A 16062-nucleotide genomic window follows, 5' to 3' on the forward strand; every position below is an offset into this window, starting at 1 on the left:
CAGGACCCGGAGATCATGACCTGAGCCGAAGGCATACGCTTAACAACTAAGCCACCTAGGAGCCCCTGTTTTTCTCTTCTTAATCGGTCTTTTCCTTGTAGAGCCCCAGCTGAAAACCTAAAATGGGTAAAGTTTGGCCTCCCCTACAGTATTTACCCCCACCTTCGGCACCGTTTGCATTTTTACAATGAGCATGTGTCACTCTTGTGTAAAAAAATTTTTTTAAGTTTATTTATTTATTTATTTTTAAGTAATCTCAACATCCAACGGGGAGTTCAAATTCACAACGCTGAGATCAAGAGCCACATGCTCCTCCGATTGAGCCAGCCGGGTGCCCCTCTTACGTAGTCTTAATATTCCAGTTACAGTGGCTTGCCAGGTCTGGCACAGGACTGGGATGCACAGGCATTGTGGAATGCACCAGTGCTCACTGGGCGCAGGCTACCAGCTCCTCCAGTGCTTGCTCACTGCGGTTGCCGTGGACCAGCAGCACTTCCTTGATCCGGTCCTGCTGGAAGCCCATGTCGCTGAACTGTGCCCAGAGGCGCAGGAACTCCCCTGCCTGAGGAAGGGGACTCTGCCAGGCCAGCCACCTCCCTGTGGAGCCCTCTCCCTGGTACCTACTGTATCTACTCCCACAAAGCTATGGACTCCCCAAGCCAGGTAAGCCTGATCCTGGGCAGCACCTGTTTTTCTTCCTGTACCTTGGGGTGACATGGGCTTGGACCTCCCTTCCTGAGCCAAGGAAGGCCTGGCCACTGGCTCCATCCTGGCTTTACTCCCTCACTCCAGCTCATTCCTGACTCCCTTTGCTCAGGAACTGGGGTAGAAAGCAGGAGGCAACATACTGGGGCCCAGAGGATGCACAGCCTGGGGTCTCTGCCCGAGCCCCAAACCCTGCCCAAGCTTCACGCAGTGCAGCCTCTGCCCTCCTTCCTCCTCTGGCCCCAGTGCCTGAAAAGTCCCTGCTTCTCCTCCCTCCTTTCTCCTTGGCATCCCTCCCAGCCCCCTGTCCTTGCCTCAGCCTCTGTGGAGAAGTGCTCAGCAGAGCCTGGGCCAACAGCACGCTGTGGACAGCTCATGTACGCTGGGCACTCAGAATGTACCACTGGGCCCACAGCTGTCTGCCTTCTGGGTTTCCAGGTAGGCAGCAAACTCCCTGAGTAGAGTTTGTGCATCTCTGTGCTGTGCATGGCTCCTCTCTGGGTGTCTGACAGAGTGGGCATCCAATAATATTTGTGTGTTAATTCGGCTAAATAAAGCAAAAGCCTTGCCTCCTGTTTGCCTCCCCACCTCATCCCCTCCCCTTCCCCACGCTTCACCTCCCTGGACTGTCTCGTCCTCTGCAGGGCTCAGCAAGCAGGCTCTATCCTGATGGCCCCCAAGCTCTGGTCCCGGCACGAGTGTGCCCCCCGCACACTAGGCTCGTGTGTGCACCCCCACCGCTCCCTTCCCCTCCCCCCACCCCGGGCAGGCGGCCCTGCTGACCTGGCTCTCGGAGAACTGGAACATCTCCATGGCCTCCTCCACCAGCCTCTCCTCGTAGCCCTGCTGCAGCAGTCGGTCACAGGCACGAAGGTAGCTGAGAAACTGGGCCACAAAGGGCCCGCGGCGGGGGGTGGTAAGGGCATTGGCAGGGGCAGCAGATGGGCTAAAGGAGGCACCCTGGGGGTCTCAGCGAGGCCTGGGCTCAGACCAGGCTGACGAGTCAACCCACCACACAAAGAAATGGCCCCAGAGACCCTGTGAGCTAACAGAAGAGGGGCAGTGGCCTCCCCTGGGGACCTGGGGGTGGGTGGACAGCACGTTCTTACCAAATGTCCCCAACTGGGGGCTGTGGTCCAGGAAAAGGGCTGTCAGGGTGAGCTAAGTGTTCCCAGACCCTAAGTGGGGGGTGGGACTGGCTGGAAGCACAGGCGCCTCCCCCACCACCCGTCCTCGTCTGTCCACCCTCCCTCATGGGCACCCACCGGTGTGAAGCAGCCTCCTCAGCACCCATACCTGGGCAGCCCCACCCTGTCCCCAGACACGTGCATGTCTGCCATCCAGGCCCACGTGAGCCCCGGGGCTGGAAAGGGGAGGAGGACAGAGGAAGGTACCACAGGGCTGGGAACCTGTTCAGGTCACTCTGTGCTTCGTCACCAGGAGCTGCTTTTGCCCGCAGGAGGAGGTACTGCTCCTTACCGGGGCCCCAAGGCCTGCCCCCCTGCCCCTGTCGGTGGCCTCAGCTCCCACCTCGGAAGCCCCAGGCCTCGGCTCATCTGACTCCTTCGGCCAAGGCCAGCCTCACCCCTCTTCCCTGGGGAGCCTCTGCCCCCGTCTCCATTGGGGGTGGCTTGCCTGTGGCTCCGAAAGCACTGTGCTACCCCGTCCCAGCGCGTACGACTCTGTAGTTGCTCTCCTCTCTCAGCGAGGGAAGGGCCGTTTCAGTCTTGGTCACCACTGTGTCCCCAGCACCCCCAGAAGGAGCTCAATAAATGTATGCTGTGTTCCTAAGATGAATTAAGAACTACCATCAAGGAGCTCACAGCCTAGGGGGAGATGAACCAGGTATGGGAAATCCTGAGTGGCAGGCAAATCAAGGCAAGACTTATAGAGAGTCAATGCCAAATGAAGGCTCCAGACCATAGGAATTATGGGTATAGGTGGAGAAGCAACAGGGAGGTTCCTGCAGACCTTCAGAGCACGGATCATACAGATGAATGCTTTTCAAACTGCTTTACCTTCTGAGCTGTCCAAGCATCAATAACAATAACGGGAAGGTCGAGCTGCTCTGGGAGAACTGGGGGCAGGAGCAGGGGAGCCAGGGGTCCAGTGCTCCTGCCTCAGGATGCCTAGATCTTGCTCTGAGCATATTTTGTAAACCACTCAGCCAAGCCCGCCTTGTGCAGTGGAAGAAACAGGTCCAAGCAGTATGGGCAGCTTGCCCAGGGACCCAGGACGAGGGCCTAGGTCATCTGACCTCTCAGTTTTGTCCATCCGGGGCCCAGTGCTGGAGGAGGGGCTCTGAGCTGCCTTGAAAGTAGACAGGATTTCCAAAGGTGAAAACAAGAGCAAGTCAAGAGTGGATGGTGGCTGCTCCCTTGGCCTCTTGGTTCAAACACAGCAAAGGTTCTTGGCCTTGGTACCGACTGCAGTTACGTGGGAGCTTTAACACGACTACCCATAAACCACTGATGCTTGCCTCCAGAGGCTCTGATATAATTGGTCTGGGAGGCGGTCTGGGCACTGGGATTTTCATAGCTCTCCAGGTAAGTCTGTGCAGCCACGGCTGAGAACCATTGACTCAAAGGACAGCTGACCTCAATCCATACCAATAGCCCCATGGCAGGCTACATTTCAGAACCACCTTCAGATCCTTAACATGATAGGCCCTTGGACACACTCCAGATCCACCGACTGGGATCCTCCAGAGTAGGTCCTGGGACCTGCAGTTGTGGAGACTCTGCTGCTTGGTCAGCTCTTGGGCCTACGGGCCTGTAGAAGCCACCAGGCCCGCCTCAGGCCACAGGGTGGGGAAAGATGTCATCTTCACACCCCAGGATGGGGCCCTCAGCAGTCATTGATTATAAACACATATTCCCCCCTCCATTCTGTGAAAAGGGAAAGTGAGGTTCAAAGAGGGGCCCTGAGGTGCCTGGAGTCCCATACCAAGTCTGGGCCTGGCCTGTGGATGCTCACACATGTCACCCATGATGTCCTGAAGGCAGCCAGTGGGCACATCAATCCTTGTGGAAGGAAGGAAGGAATGATGGACAAAGCTTATCTTTTCTATCTCCTCCTTTCTCCCTGGCTCTTCTAACTGTTCTGTCTCTGTCACCTGATGCTCACCTTCCTGGGCCATCTGTCAATAATTTCTGGCCAGAAAGGTTTACTATAGTGTATATCCTTTAAGGTGGGGGTGGGGGGGGGGAAGGAATCTGAACCCAAAGGAGTTGCTCACTTAATGGTGGAACTTCACAGAATAGAGGGAAATAATCACTTGGTGGGGGAAGACAGATGGAGTCATCCAATGGCTCTTCGGGCCCACACCTCAGGGCTTGGCTCCTGACTGACCACCGTGGAAGAAGGCCACCCAGAGATCCAGCTGGCCAGGCAGGTGGTCAGTGCATATCTGGAAACACAATGTTCCTGATGCAGTGGGTTTCCTCCAGCCCACCCACGGGTAGGCCAGTGACCCGTGCTGGCTCTGACTAAATCTTCAGACCCCCACAGTGATGGCCTGAGAGCTCAGCCTTGTCACAGAAGCTAAAGGGACTGGGGGGCATGTCAGAGCCCCCACCGTGGCCGTGGTCCCTCAGAGTCCTCTTGGCCAGCTTCTTGGCCCAGGTTCTGGCTTTCAGCAGCGGCCAAAGGTGGGGACAACCTTAGACCTACTCTTAAATCTCAGATCGGCCTGGGGTGCTTCCCTGGAAGGTTCTCACACAGAAAATGAGAGAAAAGTACCATGCAACAAAGATTCAGAGTCAAACCAGCCTGGCCTCTACCCTGGCTCTTCCATTGATTTGGTTATATGAACCTCCCTGGACTCGGTTTTCTCATCTGCAAAGTGCGGAGGGACAGTAGTAGCAACCTTGCAGAACAGAGAAGACCTAATCGAATATTCTCAGATTGAGGGCCTGGCACAAAGAAGGTGTTCGATGAATGTCAGCAACCATATTGGAGGTTTTCCTCCAGGACAAGGCACGGACTGATGAAGCCAGAGGAGAGCAGAAGCAGGAGTGGGTGGGAAAGGCGGCCAGGTGCATTTGCCCACCTCCTCAACCTGGCAGCAGCACATCCTGCTTCTGCTCCAGGATGAGAGTCACTCTCCTTCTTTCCCTCCCTTATCCAGGAGCAGGCAGCTCTGGACCTCAGGGACCCAACATATGACAGTCATCAGTGATTACGGAGAGAGTATCCAAGCCCTCTGATGGTGATGGGGCAGAGACAGAAGAAAGGAAGAAGTGCCAACTGCCCTGGGGCCTTTTGATACCTGCAGCTCAGCTTTCCAACCAAAAGAGTCCACACGTTCAGAAAACAATGGGAAGCCCGATGTGACCTTCAGGTGGGGGAAGGGGATTCAATGTTGCCTCCTGCCCCTACTCATAATCCTTCCATGCCTTCCTTTTGTTAGTGGGTCATTTGTAAACTTCTCAGCCCAGCCCTCAAGCTACCCTCAATCCCCCTTCCCTGTCCTATCTCCCACCAGCCTGCATCATGCACCCTGTACTCCAGTGAGACCGGTCGGTTCAGGGCCTCCTGAACCCTTCCCTGCTGCTTCCACTCCTTTGCTCACACTGTTCCTCCTGCTTGGAATATCATCCCTTCTCCTTCCTTCAAATTCAGATTCATCCTTAAAGTCCAGCTCAAGATGTGGCACCTCCCTGAAGCCTTTGCTGATCACTGGAACGTCCTTGTGTTTGGTTAAGAATGGCCATACATTCCTCCCAGCCCCTTCCACCAAGAGGAGGTTTCCTCCATATCTCCTCGCTGTATCTGAACACCTAGGAAGTGCCCTGTAAATACTGTGGACTAGATGGAATGGACGGATGGGTAGATCAAAAGAGAAAGAGATGGATATGAACAGGGATAAACTGCTCATTGAGGGAAGTAGTTAGTGCTCTGCCATCCCTACGGTAGCCAGCAGCCACATGTGGCTATTTTAATTTAAATTAATTACAATTAAGTAAAACCAAAAATTCAGTTTCTTAGTCACAGTAGCCATATTTCAAGTAGCCACATAAGGCCAGTGTCTACTGTATTGGACAACCCAGGTATAAAACATCTCTCTCATTGCAAAAAGTTCTTTTGGGTATCTCTGGAGAGATTATCGGCTGCCCAAAGCTCCAGTCCCTTGTGCTTGGGGCAGAGACTGGAACAGGAGTAAAATATTTAAACTCTCCAAATGGGCATGGGCATTCCTGAGAAACCCGTATGGAGAAAATAGCATTAGGGTCTAGAAACTTGCTCATAACCCTCAACAATTAATGTCAGGCTAAGGTTCTGCTTCTAAAGAGAAGGAAACAAAACTTCTTCAAGTTAAAGTTAAAAACTACTTGGCTACTTGGCTACTCATCTGGTTCTAGACCCACAGCCCCCCCAGCTCGGGGTCCCTCCTTCACCTACCTGGCTCAGGCTCTGCCGCCCCGTCTTCTGCAGAGCCCCGATGGCCCTATGCAGGGGATACCCCAGGGCGACCACTGGCCCGATGAGGTCTTGCTCCTCCTGGCTCAGGGCAGACAGCAGGTCAGCAGAAGCAGGGTGTGATCTGCAGGCACTGAGATGCTGGGGCATCCCCCCAAGAGGTGGCAGACAGGTGTACGGGCTGAGGGACTGAAATACAGACAGGCTGGATGTGTCAGTTACCACTGGAGGTGTGACCTGCTGGGCAGGACATTTTTCCACAAGAGAAATATGATAGGTCCATCCTATTATCCCATTTCACAGACATTGAAACTGAGGTTCAGAGAAGTTAATGACTGGGGAAGCAACACACATTTGGGACCTGAGCCCTACTCAGAATCACATTCAGTGTTTTTTACCCCACACCTTAGTGAGAGGAGGAGTAGGGGTGGATCTTCCTCCTTCTTCAGGTTGGCTGGGGCTGGGCTGGGGCTGGGCTGGGGCTGGGGCTGGGCAGGGGCTGGGGCTGGGCTGGGGCTGGGGCTGGGCTGGGGCTGGGCTGGGGCTGGGCTGGGGCTGGGGCTGGGGCTGGGCAGGGACTGGGCACAGCTGTGTGCTGAGGAGACCACACTGGCCCTAGAGTAAGGAGGGTGGCTCAAAGGTATTTCAGTCAGTTTGACCAGCATCACCCCTAACCCATTCCCCATAAAGAAGCACCCATCTGGCAACCCTGACCAGACCGCCCTGGCCCCTCTTCCCCAGGGAAAGCCCAGCTGCTGCCCTGGCTCCTGAGGCAGATGTATATGTGTGACATGAATTGTCCACCCATCCCTATCTTTTCAGGGGTTTTCCTGCCATGACCTTACCCTAGGTTCTGCCCTTGACCCCCAAACTGGAAAATATCCAAATCTTAGGATCTGAGTCTACTCTTGTGACCTTAAAAATGATTCTTAGCTCTTCTCCGCCTCAATTTTCTCCTCTGTAAAACAGGGGCCCCATTGCCCCCACAGGGTTGTTGCTAGAGTTAAATTTAATCTGGACCAGGAAAGAGCCATCCGGGCATCAACGTCTGGCCCTTGATGTGGTGTGCCTATCCAGGTTACAGCCTCTTCTCTGTGTTTGCTCTAAGCAACTGTGTGAGGTAAAGTGGCCCAGGGATAGCTCAGAGCAGTTCAGTGACTTGCCAAAGGTCACACAACCGTGAGTGGAAAGAGCCAGACCTCTAGTTTGTTTTTGGATTTAAATTTCACCTGGGCCTTATTCTGTTGCATCTCCTGGCCTGACTGTAGGGCAGCTAGGGGGCAGAAAGCTGTGCCCAACTGTCACCTTTGGCTCTCAATCCTGACCCACTCCATCTGCTCCAGATCCAGCTTTTATGGAGTTTGGTACTTACATAATTTGGATGTCTTTAAAAAGGCACACAATTATGAATATAAAATTAGATATAAGGCCTTGGAAGAGGCCAAGTGAGGGGTATGAGGCATAAGCTTCACTGGTTTCACTTTAAGTTCACTTCTGCTCCCGGTTCTTCCACGTGCACATCCTCTGCCCTGAAGCCTTCCCAGTCTGCAAAAACTGTCCCCTCTCCCTCAACACCTGATCCCTCCCACTACACAGTGCTGCCTTGTCCCACAGCCCCTTGGCCAACTCTCCTTGTCCTGTGGTTTTGACCTTGTCTCTTCCAACTCAGTGCCCAGCAGGAAATAACTGCTTAGGGAGTATCCTTTGATTGAGCCTCCAGCTCACCCATCCTACCGGAAGCCTCGATCTGTGGGAAGCCCTTGATTTGAGTCACATTCATTCATTCAAGGGACATTCACTGAGCACCCCCTAGGGGCCAATCTGCTGCTGGGTGCCCTGGAAACAAAACTGAAGGCTCTCCAATCCCTGCCCTAAAAGAATTAATATTGCACGGGAAGAGACAGCAGATACCAGATAATTACAATTGTGACACGTACCCTAATAGAAGCAAAACAGACACAGCGGAGAACAGGGAATGGGGGCCTCTGAGCAGGGACTAGTCTAGGCCAAGGGCCACAGGAAGGACAGCATGGTAGAGGGCCAGATGAGAAGAGGAAAATGCAGGGAGGAGGAGAGCAAAGAAGAGGGAACGAGGGCTGCGGACCAGGCGGGGAACCCAGACTACTTGGGGGCCTTGCAGCTGGGCTGCGGCCTTGGCGGAGCGAGCAGGTTCCTTACCGCGACCGTGGGCTTGTGGCTCCGCAGCGGGGGCATGGCACCGGCAGTGCATGGCCGCGGGGGCGGTGCGGCGGCGCTGGGGAGCGGGGGCGCGGGGTCCGCGGGCGGCATGGAGCCCAGACGCGGCGCGGGGCTGGGGCAGAGGCTCAGCGCCCGGTGGCGGACGCGGTGCAGGAGGGCGCGGGAGCAGGCGGAGAGCGGTCCCTCGGAAAGCCGCCGCCGCGCCCCGGCCAGCTCCGACCTCACGCCGCGCAGCAAGTCCAGCGAGCAGCGGGGATGGCCGGGGCCGGGGCCGGGGCTGGGGCTCGCAGGGGAGCTGGATGGGGGGCTGCAGTGACCTGGCTCTTCCTCGGTGGCAGAGGTGGCTTCTTCGTCGTCGTGGTCCTCGCCCTGGTTCTCTTCCTCCTCCTCCTGGTCAAGCCGCTGCTGGGGTCTGGCCTCAGGGCCCGTGTCTGCGGCAGGTGCAGGCACTAGCTCGCATTCAGGGCTGACCAGCAAGAGCCAGGCAGGAGGGGCTGATGCCATTCCCGCGGCGTCGCATTGGAAGGGGCAGGATCCCCGGACCACAGCCTCCGCCCAGAAGAGCGCTCTCCTCTCCAAGCTGAAGTCGTGCTGCCAGGAGAAGGCGGCGTGAGGCTCTCCGGAGCGCAAACCAGGCCCAAGGGGCGCACCCCTACCCCCTGGCCTCCAGGGAACCTGTTTGTCCAAAAACTTGACAGGCCTGGGCAGCTTCCGATTCTAAACTCCAGGCATCCATTAACCCACCCCCAGCCCCCATTTTAGCTAGCACTGGGGTCGATGGATAGCCATACAATTGAATGGTTAACTCGGCCTGAAGGACATAATGAGGAATAGGTTAATAGAATGAAATGTAGTGAAATCCAATATCTAAGTCCCTTTGCCTTTCAGTATGTAATTGAACCGATGGCAGCTTTAAAAATGTCTCCAAGAAACCTTGTTCTTAGCAAAGAAACTTTCACTTGAGCCCAGCACCATTTGCCAGTGAGCACTCAGCCATAGAGGCCCACTCAGGCACACAAACCTCTCTATGGAATAATACCTGCCCCCTTCCCCTTTGACGCCATCAGAGGTTACTCTGAAGCCCAGGAAATGTAAAAATCACTAATTTCTGTTAAACTCTACTTAGTACATTCTAGTGTTATTTCTATTTCCAGACCATGAAAATGAGGCTCAGAATCTTTAATTTGCTGGAGGTCAGATTGGTGTTGAGTGGCTTGAGCTGGGATTCCTCGGGCCACCCAACAGTAGTACTTTCTCGACTACATTGTCAGGCCACCTGAAAAAACAATCGGAGCTCACATAAATAATCTAACTTGAGAGTTTAGAAATGAGTAAAAAAAATATTCATCTGTTGCCTACCTTTAAAAATAAGATCCAGAAATACAAAACTCTGTTAAAAAATGTAAAATTGTCTAAATGGCAATTTCAACGCTCTGTGATGGCCAATGAAGGAAGAACGAAGGTGGGGGAAGTGGTATTTGTGGGGGGAAGGAGAAGCAGGAAGACAGATATTCAGACACTTAGATCACAGGCATTGTCCCCTCCTCTCCTGACATGACCCTAGTGGGGAGAGGAGCCTAACGTGGCTGTTCCAGCATAGCTCCCTGACTGAGGTCAGTGGCTGCATCTTATTCCTCTCTGCATCCTCAGGGCACAGGCAGGCCTGGCACAGAGGGGATGCTTGTAAGTATGTGCAGAATAAACGGTTGGAGGAAGAGATTGGAGCAAAACAGGCAGGTTGTGAAGGACAGAAGAGGGAAAAAGACCATGTGAGGGGTGATGAGGCAGATGTGGAGAGAAAGAGACTAGGGGGGTTTCAAGACAGCCAGCGGGGCTCAGGGGATGAAAATGTACTGAGACCCAACACAAATACCAACATGTACGATTTATGGAACTAAGCAAGATGGTTCTAAAGTCGGTATGAAAAACAAACAAATCAGAACAGTCAGAAAAACTCTGGACACAAAAAGATAAATAGGGGGGACTGGCCCTACTAGCCGTTAAAATATATTATAAAATGACAATAATTAAAACTATGGTGTTGGCACAGATGCAGGTAGAGAATAGGAAGTCCAGAAATAGACTTTAATATCTATGGGGCTTTAGTAAATAATAAAGGTGGCATCTCAAGCAATGGGAAAAAGAGAGACTAGTTAATAAATGGTGTTAGCTAGCTGGAAGAAAATAAAGTTGGATCCATTCTCATACACAAGGATGAATTCCAAAAGGATCAAACATTCAAATGTATGATATGAAACCATAAAAGTACTAGGAAAAAACCAGAAGAGACATGCTTTATAACCTCAAGTGGGGAAAGCCTTTCCAGAAGCCATAAAAGTACAGACACACGTGCAAAATCTGCACGGCAAATATACCACAAGAAGCAAGGTCAAAGACAGATGACAACCCGGGGAGAAAACAGCACTCGCAGCAGAGACGAAGGGCTAAATTTACTAATACAGCAAGTGCTAGAAATAGATTGGAAAAAGACCAACAGTTCAATGGGAACACGAGCAAAAGATATGGACAGTCCACAGAAGAGAGCCACACAGATGGCTTCTAAACATATGAAGAGTTGCTCAACTTCACTCATGATAAGAGAAAGGCAAATCAAAACTACCCTGAGATACCATCTGCCTATCCCTCAGCAAAGATCCAACGTCTGAGGACACTCTGTTGGGAGAGTGTGCGGGCGACAGGCCTCTTGTAGAGTGCTGGCTGGGATGGAAATCAGTATGACCCCTACGGAGGGCAATTTGGAAAAATACTTAAATTCAAAAGGACATGTGCATATCGTCATTCCCTGCAGCATTGTTTGTCATGGCAGAAGCCTGGGAAGAACCCAAGTGTCCATTCAAGAAAGTACAATATATCCATGTAACGCAATGCTACACAGTGAAAAATGAAACTGAAGAAGCTTTTTATGTACCGATATAGAAAGATCTTAAAATATATGAGGTAGAAAAGTCAGGAATAACAGTATATATAAAATGCTCTCTTTGGGGTAAAAAGGGAGGAAATAGCTGTACTTGCATGTCTCTACACACATAAGCATCCCTGGAAGAATACATAGAAAATGAGAAACAGATATCCCCTGTGAGGGTTGGAGCTGGGGAACTGGATAAATGGGAAGGTGTCAGTGGGAGGCTATTTGCTCTCCCAAGGCCTTCAAGCTGCCTGTGGGCCACACTGCCCAGCCCCCTTGCTTCTGTAGATTAAGTGTTACTGGAACACAGCCCTATCCACCCTCTCCTTTCCAGAACTATGGCTTTTCCCCTACAGCAACAGAGTTGAGTAATTGCCAGTTTTTACTACCTGGTCTTTTACAGAAAATGTTTGTCAACCCCTGCTCTATACCCTTTTGTAAGCCTTTTCTTTCTTTTTATTTTCATTTTTAAACTATGCGAATGTATTTTTTCTCTAAAAATATTTTTTTTGTTAGGGCAATTCACTCTAATTAAAGGGAAACTATGAAACAATCAAACGCAGACTTGCCAAAGGCTTTAAGTATGGAAGGAAGGGTGAAGGCAGCAGGATGGGTGGGGTGGACATGGGCTTTGGGGTCTGACAGACATGTGTGGGAATCCTGCATGTGTCACTCACAAGTACATCAGTTGGGTGAGAGCTTTGGTTCCCTGTGCCGTGGGGGTAGGAACACATGCCTGCTAAAAGGGTTATCATAAATATGAGAGAGAACAGTGAATGTACACAGAGCACCTAAGCACGGGCCTAGTGCACAGCAGGTGCTCAATAACGGTAGCTGTGATTATTACTTTCTCCCTTTAGACCACTGTTCTAAACTGTCCTAGGTTCACCTGGTAATCTAACCACTATCTATAACATCATTGTTATGGGAAAATGTATTCCAGGTTCCAAACACTGGGAATACAGCCCAATGAACTCAAGAGGACTTACCAGGAGAGGCTGTAAATCATACTTGGGAGTCTTATGCTTCTTTGTTTGTTAGATTGGCCCAGCAGTGAAAGAAATGGAGGCCCAGGAAGGGAAATAGGCTCCAGGGAATACAGATACCCTCGCTGAGAGTAGGGGGCAGAGCCAGGGTCAGCAGACAGACATGCACTTGGCAGAAAGTGCTCAATTCTGCTTCTAAGAGAACTAACTTTCAGGATAGCCTCTTCCTGGCTTGGCCTGAGCTCAGCGGGGAGGGAAAAGCTGTGATAATCCACCTCCACTGAAGCTTAGCCAAGCGAATTCCTCTGCCCAACGACACAGGCCCACAGCGCAGGCTGCCTGGGAAAAGTGACTATGGGCCCCTGGACACTGTGCTCTGGGTTTTACAGAGCTGATTTCCCTTCTGGAGACCTTGGTCCTAAGGGTCTGCAGATAAAGCAAAATGGCACTGAGTCTCCTGCTCCTGGGCCCCCGAGCCACTCAAGCCCCTTTCTCCTTCGTGGATTGTACTTTCTGCACCTGACTTCCTGCAACCCGGTTTTCTGCCGAGGAACCTCACCTGTCCAGTGTTTCATGCTCCCATCCTGCTCTGAGCTAATATGCAACGATTTGGAGTTAAGACCTGAGTTTTAGTCTTGCCATTGCCACTAACGTTGGACAAATCATTTCCCTTCTCTGAACTTCAGGTTCCTCGTGTGCAAAATGAGTGAGGGCATGGGACGCCTGGGTGGCTCGTTTGGTTAAGTGTCTGCCTTCAGCTCGAGTCCTGATCCCAGGGTCCTGGGATCGAGCCCCACGTCGGGCTCCCCGCTCCATGGGGAGCCTGCTTCTCCCTCTCCCTCTGCTTGTGCTCTCTCTCGCTATCTCTGTCACTATCAAATAAATAAATAATCTTTAAAAAAATAAAAAAAAAAAAAACGAGTGAGGGCCGACCTAGATCCTCAGAACTTTTTACAAAGTACCCTGCAGACAGTGGAGGAGCACATAAGACTCTGAGAGGCCCGACACCAGTTCCAGTTTTTGGCAATCTTGTTCTTTCATTTGTAAAAATTCATGTGAATTCTGCATCCTATCTCATGATCTGTGTTATAATACAAATGCAATAGGTTTCCCCCTAAACCTCCAAGTAAACTTGACTCTCGAGTTTATCTTGAGGGTGTGCGATACCACTGCATACATTGGGTGCATATCCCAGTGTGTGAGCTATGGGGCATGAGGTGTTTCAAGGGCGCCTCTAGGGCAGATGTGCTTTGGGTCTGTGGAACAGTAATACCTTCTAATGTGTCTCATCTAACTGTCTGCATTTTAACAGAGGATTCTGGAGATAGTGTCTTAGTTCACAGGAGTGATTCTAAATGGTAGAATTTTGTTTTTTTATTTTTTTTTTAATTTTATTTATTTATTTGAGAGAGAGGGACACAGCGAGAGAGGGAACACAAGCGGGGGAGTGGGGGAGGGAGAAGCAGGCTTTCCGCTGAGCAGGGAGCCCGATGCGGGGCTCGATCCCAGGACCTTGAGATCATGACCTGAGCCAAAGGCAGACACTTAACAACTGAGCCACCCAGGCGCCCCTAAATGGTAGAATTTTAGACACGGCAGTAGACTGACAGGGAAAAGAAGAATTGGAGTATCCTTGCAATGACTCTCAGTCACTTCCTATAGGCAGCTTCCTGTTATCCTAAGCATTTTTAAAATAAGACCCATCAAATAATCCCCATCACGAGGCCACCAGCCTTCTTCATGAAACACCTTTTTCCCCTTGGGTTATTTCCAAAACTTTCTAGAATATACCACAGATGGACTTGCTCCCATTGCCATGTACGTATGTAGGTATGTATGTATATATGTATGCATGTAGGCTCCATACCCAGCGTGGGGCCCAACGAGGGGCTTGAACTCACAGCCCTGAGCTGAGATCAAGAGTTGGACACTTCAACTGACTGAGCCACGCAGGCACCCTGGCCTTGCTGCCCTTTAAAATCAAGGAACAAGGCCTATGAGTCTCAGCATCAGATCTACAGACCCAGAGACAAGAGATAGATGGACAGAGAGATACACTTACCATAGAACCCAGCAGAAGCTCCCTGCAGGCTGGGACACTGAGCTCTGGCCCAGGAAGGGGCTCTGTGCCTATCACAAAGCCACTGGGCACCTTGAAGGGGACGCCATCGAGGGCATTCATTCTGTCAGAGGAGTGTGGAGATGGCTGAGCAGGGCTGTGGCAGGCTGCCTGGTGGCAAGGAGAGAGAGGAGACCTGAGGACCAGGCTTGGTCTCATATGGCCTCACCACTTTCCTGTGTGCTGACTTAGCCGAGCCCACACAGCCAGGAAAGAAAAGGTAAAATGGCTGGTCCTGCATAGGGAGGAAATAAATAAAAACGAGAGCATTTACTATTTCATGTTTAAGTTTTGTTCTAGACCACTGTTTCCCAAAGTGTGGCCTACAAAACTGGTTCTAAAGTATGTTATCAAAAGAGTTTCCAGCCAAACATGTAAGGGAAAAAATGTCGAATTACACAAACTATTCCAGAAAAGAAGTATTTCCTGATTTGATTTCAGCACCACCTTGATACCAAATCTGACAAAATTAAAGGCCAATCTCTCATGAACATACCTGCAAAAATCTCAATAAAAATAATTATGGATAGAAAAATACAACACTGCTGGCTTGAGGGTTGAGTTTATTTCAGGAATGAGAGACGGCTTAATATTCCAAAATCAATCAGTGGGAATAAAGATAAATGTCAACAGAATAAAAGTGAAAAATTATATGATTATTTTTGTAGATGCAGAAAAAGCACTTGATAAAATCAATACCCATTCATGATTTTAAGAAAAAAAACAATTAGCAACTTAGAAAGAGAAAGGAGTTTCCTTAATCAAGAATATCACTAAAATACCTAAAGCAAACATCCCACTTAATGGTGAAATACTGAAAGACATCCCCAAGGCTGGAACTGACACAAGGATGTCCCCATCATCTCTTCTGTTCAACATTGTACTGCAGGTACTAGCCTATGCAAAAAGAAAAGGAAAAAAATAAAAATATAAGGATTGGAAAGAAAAAATAAAACTACCATTATTTGTAGATGACATATGTAGAAAATCCAAAGGAATCTATGAATAAAACTCTTAGAATTAGTAAGTTGATTTAGCAAGGTCATTGGATACAAGGTCGATATATAAGAATCAACTATATCCCTATATGTAAACAACAAACAATGTAAATGTTGTCTTTTAAAAAGGTCATTAGAGGGGCGCCTGGGTGGCTCAGTTAAGCGTCTGCCTTGTCTGCCTTCGGCTTAGGTCAGGTCATGAATTTGGGGTCCTGAGATCAAGCCCCGTGTCAGGCTCCCTGCTCAGCGGGGAGCCTACTTCTCCCTCTCCCACTCCCCCAGGTTGTGTTCCCTCTTTCCCTGTGTCTCTGTGTCAAATAAATAAATAAAATCTTTTTTAAAAAATGTCATTAGAGGGGCGCCTGGTGGCTCAGTTGTTAAGCGTCTGCCTTCGGCTGGGGTCCCGGGGTCCTGGGACGGGCTCCCTGCTCCGCGGGAAGTCGGCTTCTCCCTCCCCCACTCCCCCTGCTTGTGTTCCCTCTCTCGCTGTGTTTCTTTCTGTCAAATAAATAAATAAAATCGTTAGAAAAAAATTAAAATTAAAAAATTTTTAAATGTCATTAGAGAATAAAATTTTAAATAAGATACCATTTCATATTATCAATCAAACACCTAGGACTCGACAAATTGGGTTACATTAAAGAACTTCCATTCATCAGAAGATATCATTAAGCGAGTAAAACAACAATGAAACAAAACAAAAACAAA

At 50.5% G+C, this 16062-nt stretch overlaps 1 protein-coding gene across 4 annotated transcripts in view; it reads right to left on the reverse strand.

Moving 5' to 3' along the window:
• UBAP1L (ubiquitin associated protein 1 like) overlaps nt 1-16062 on the reverse strand; it is a 26223-nt gene continuing 10161 nt past the window's right edge. For 2 of the 4 annotated variants that reach the window (XM_027571648.1, XM_027571646.1), the window contains 5 exons: nt 14300-14467; nt 8305-8916; nt 6109-6315; nt 1489-1590; nt 1-562 (listed from right to left, as the gene is read on the reverse strand). In XM_027571648.1, coding sequence (XP_027427449.1) covers nt 428-562; nt 1489-1590; nt 6109-6315; nt 8305-8916; nt 14300-14419 — 1176 coding nt within the window. In that variant the 5' untranslated portion in view covers nt 14420-14467 and the 3' untranslated portion in view covers nt 1-427. Of the gene's footprint in view, nt 563-1488; nt 1591-6108; nt 6316-8304; nt 8917-14299; nt 14468-15138; nt 15227-16062 lie in introns of those variants that run through there. The other 2 variants (XM_027571647.1, XM_027571649.1) reach the window with 2 other exon arrangements.

Source organism: Zalophus californianus, chromosome 6 (genome assembly GCF_009762305.2).
Source record: "Zalophus californianus isolate mZalCal1 chromosome 6, mZalCal1.pri.v2, whole genome shotgun sequence".
Classification (NCBI taxonomy): domain Eukaryota; kingdom Metazoa; phylum Chordata; class Mammalia; order Carnivora; family Otariidae; genus Zalophus; species Zalophus californianus.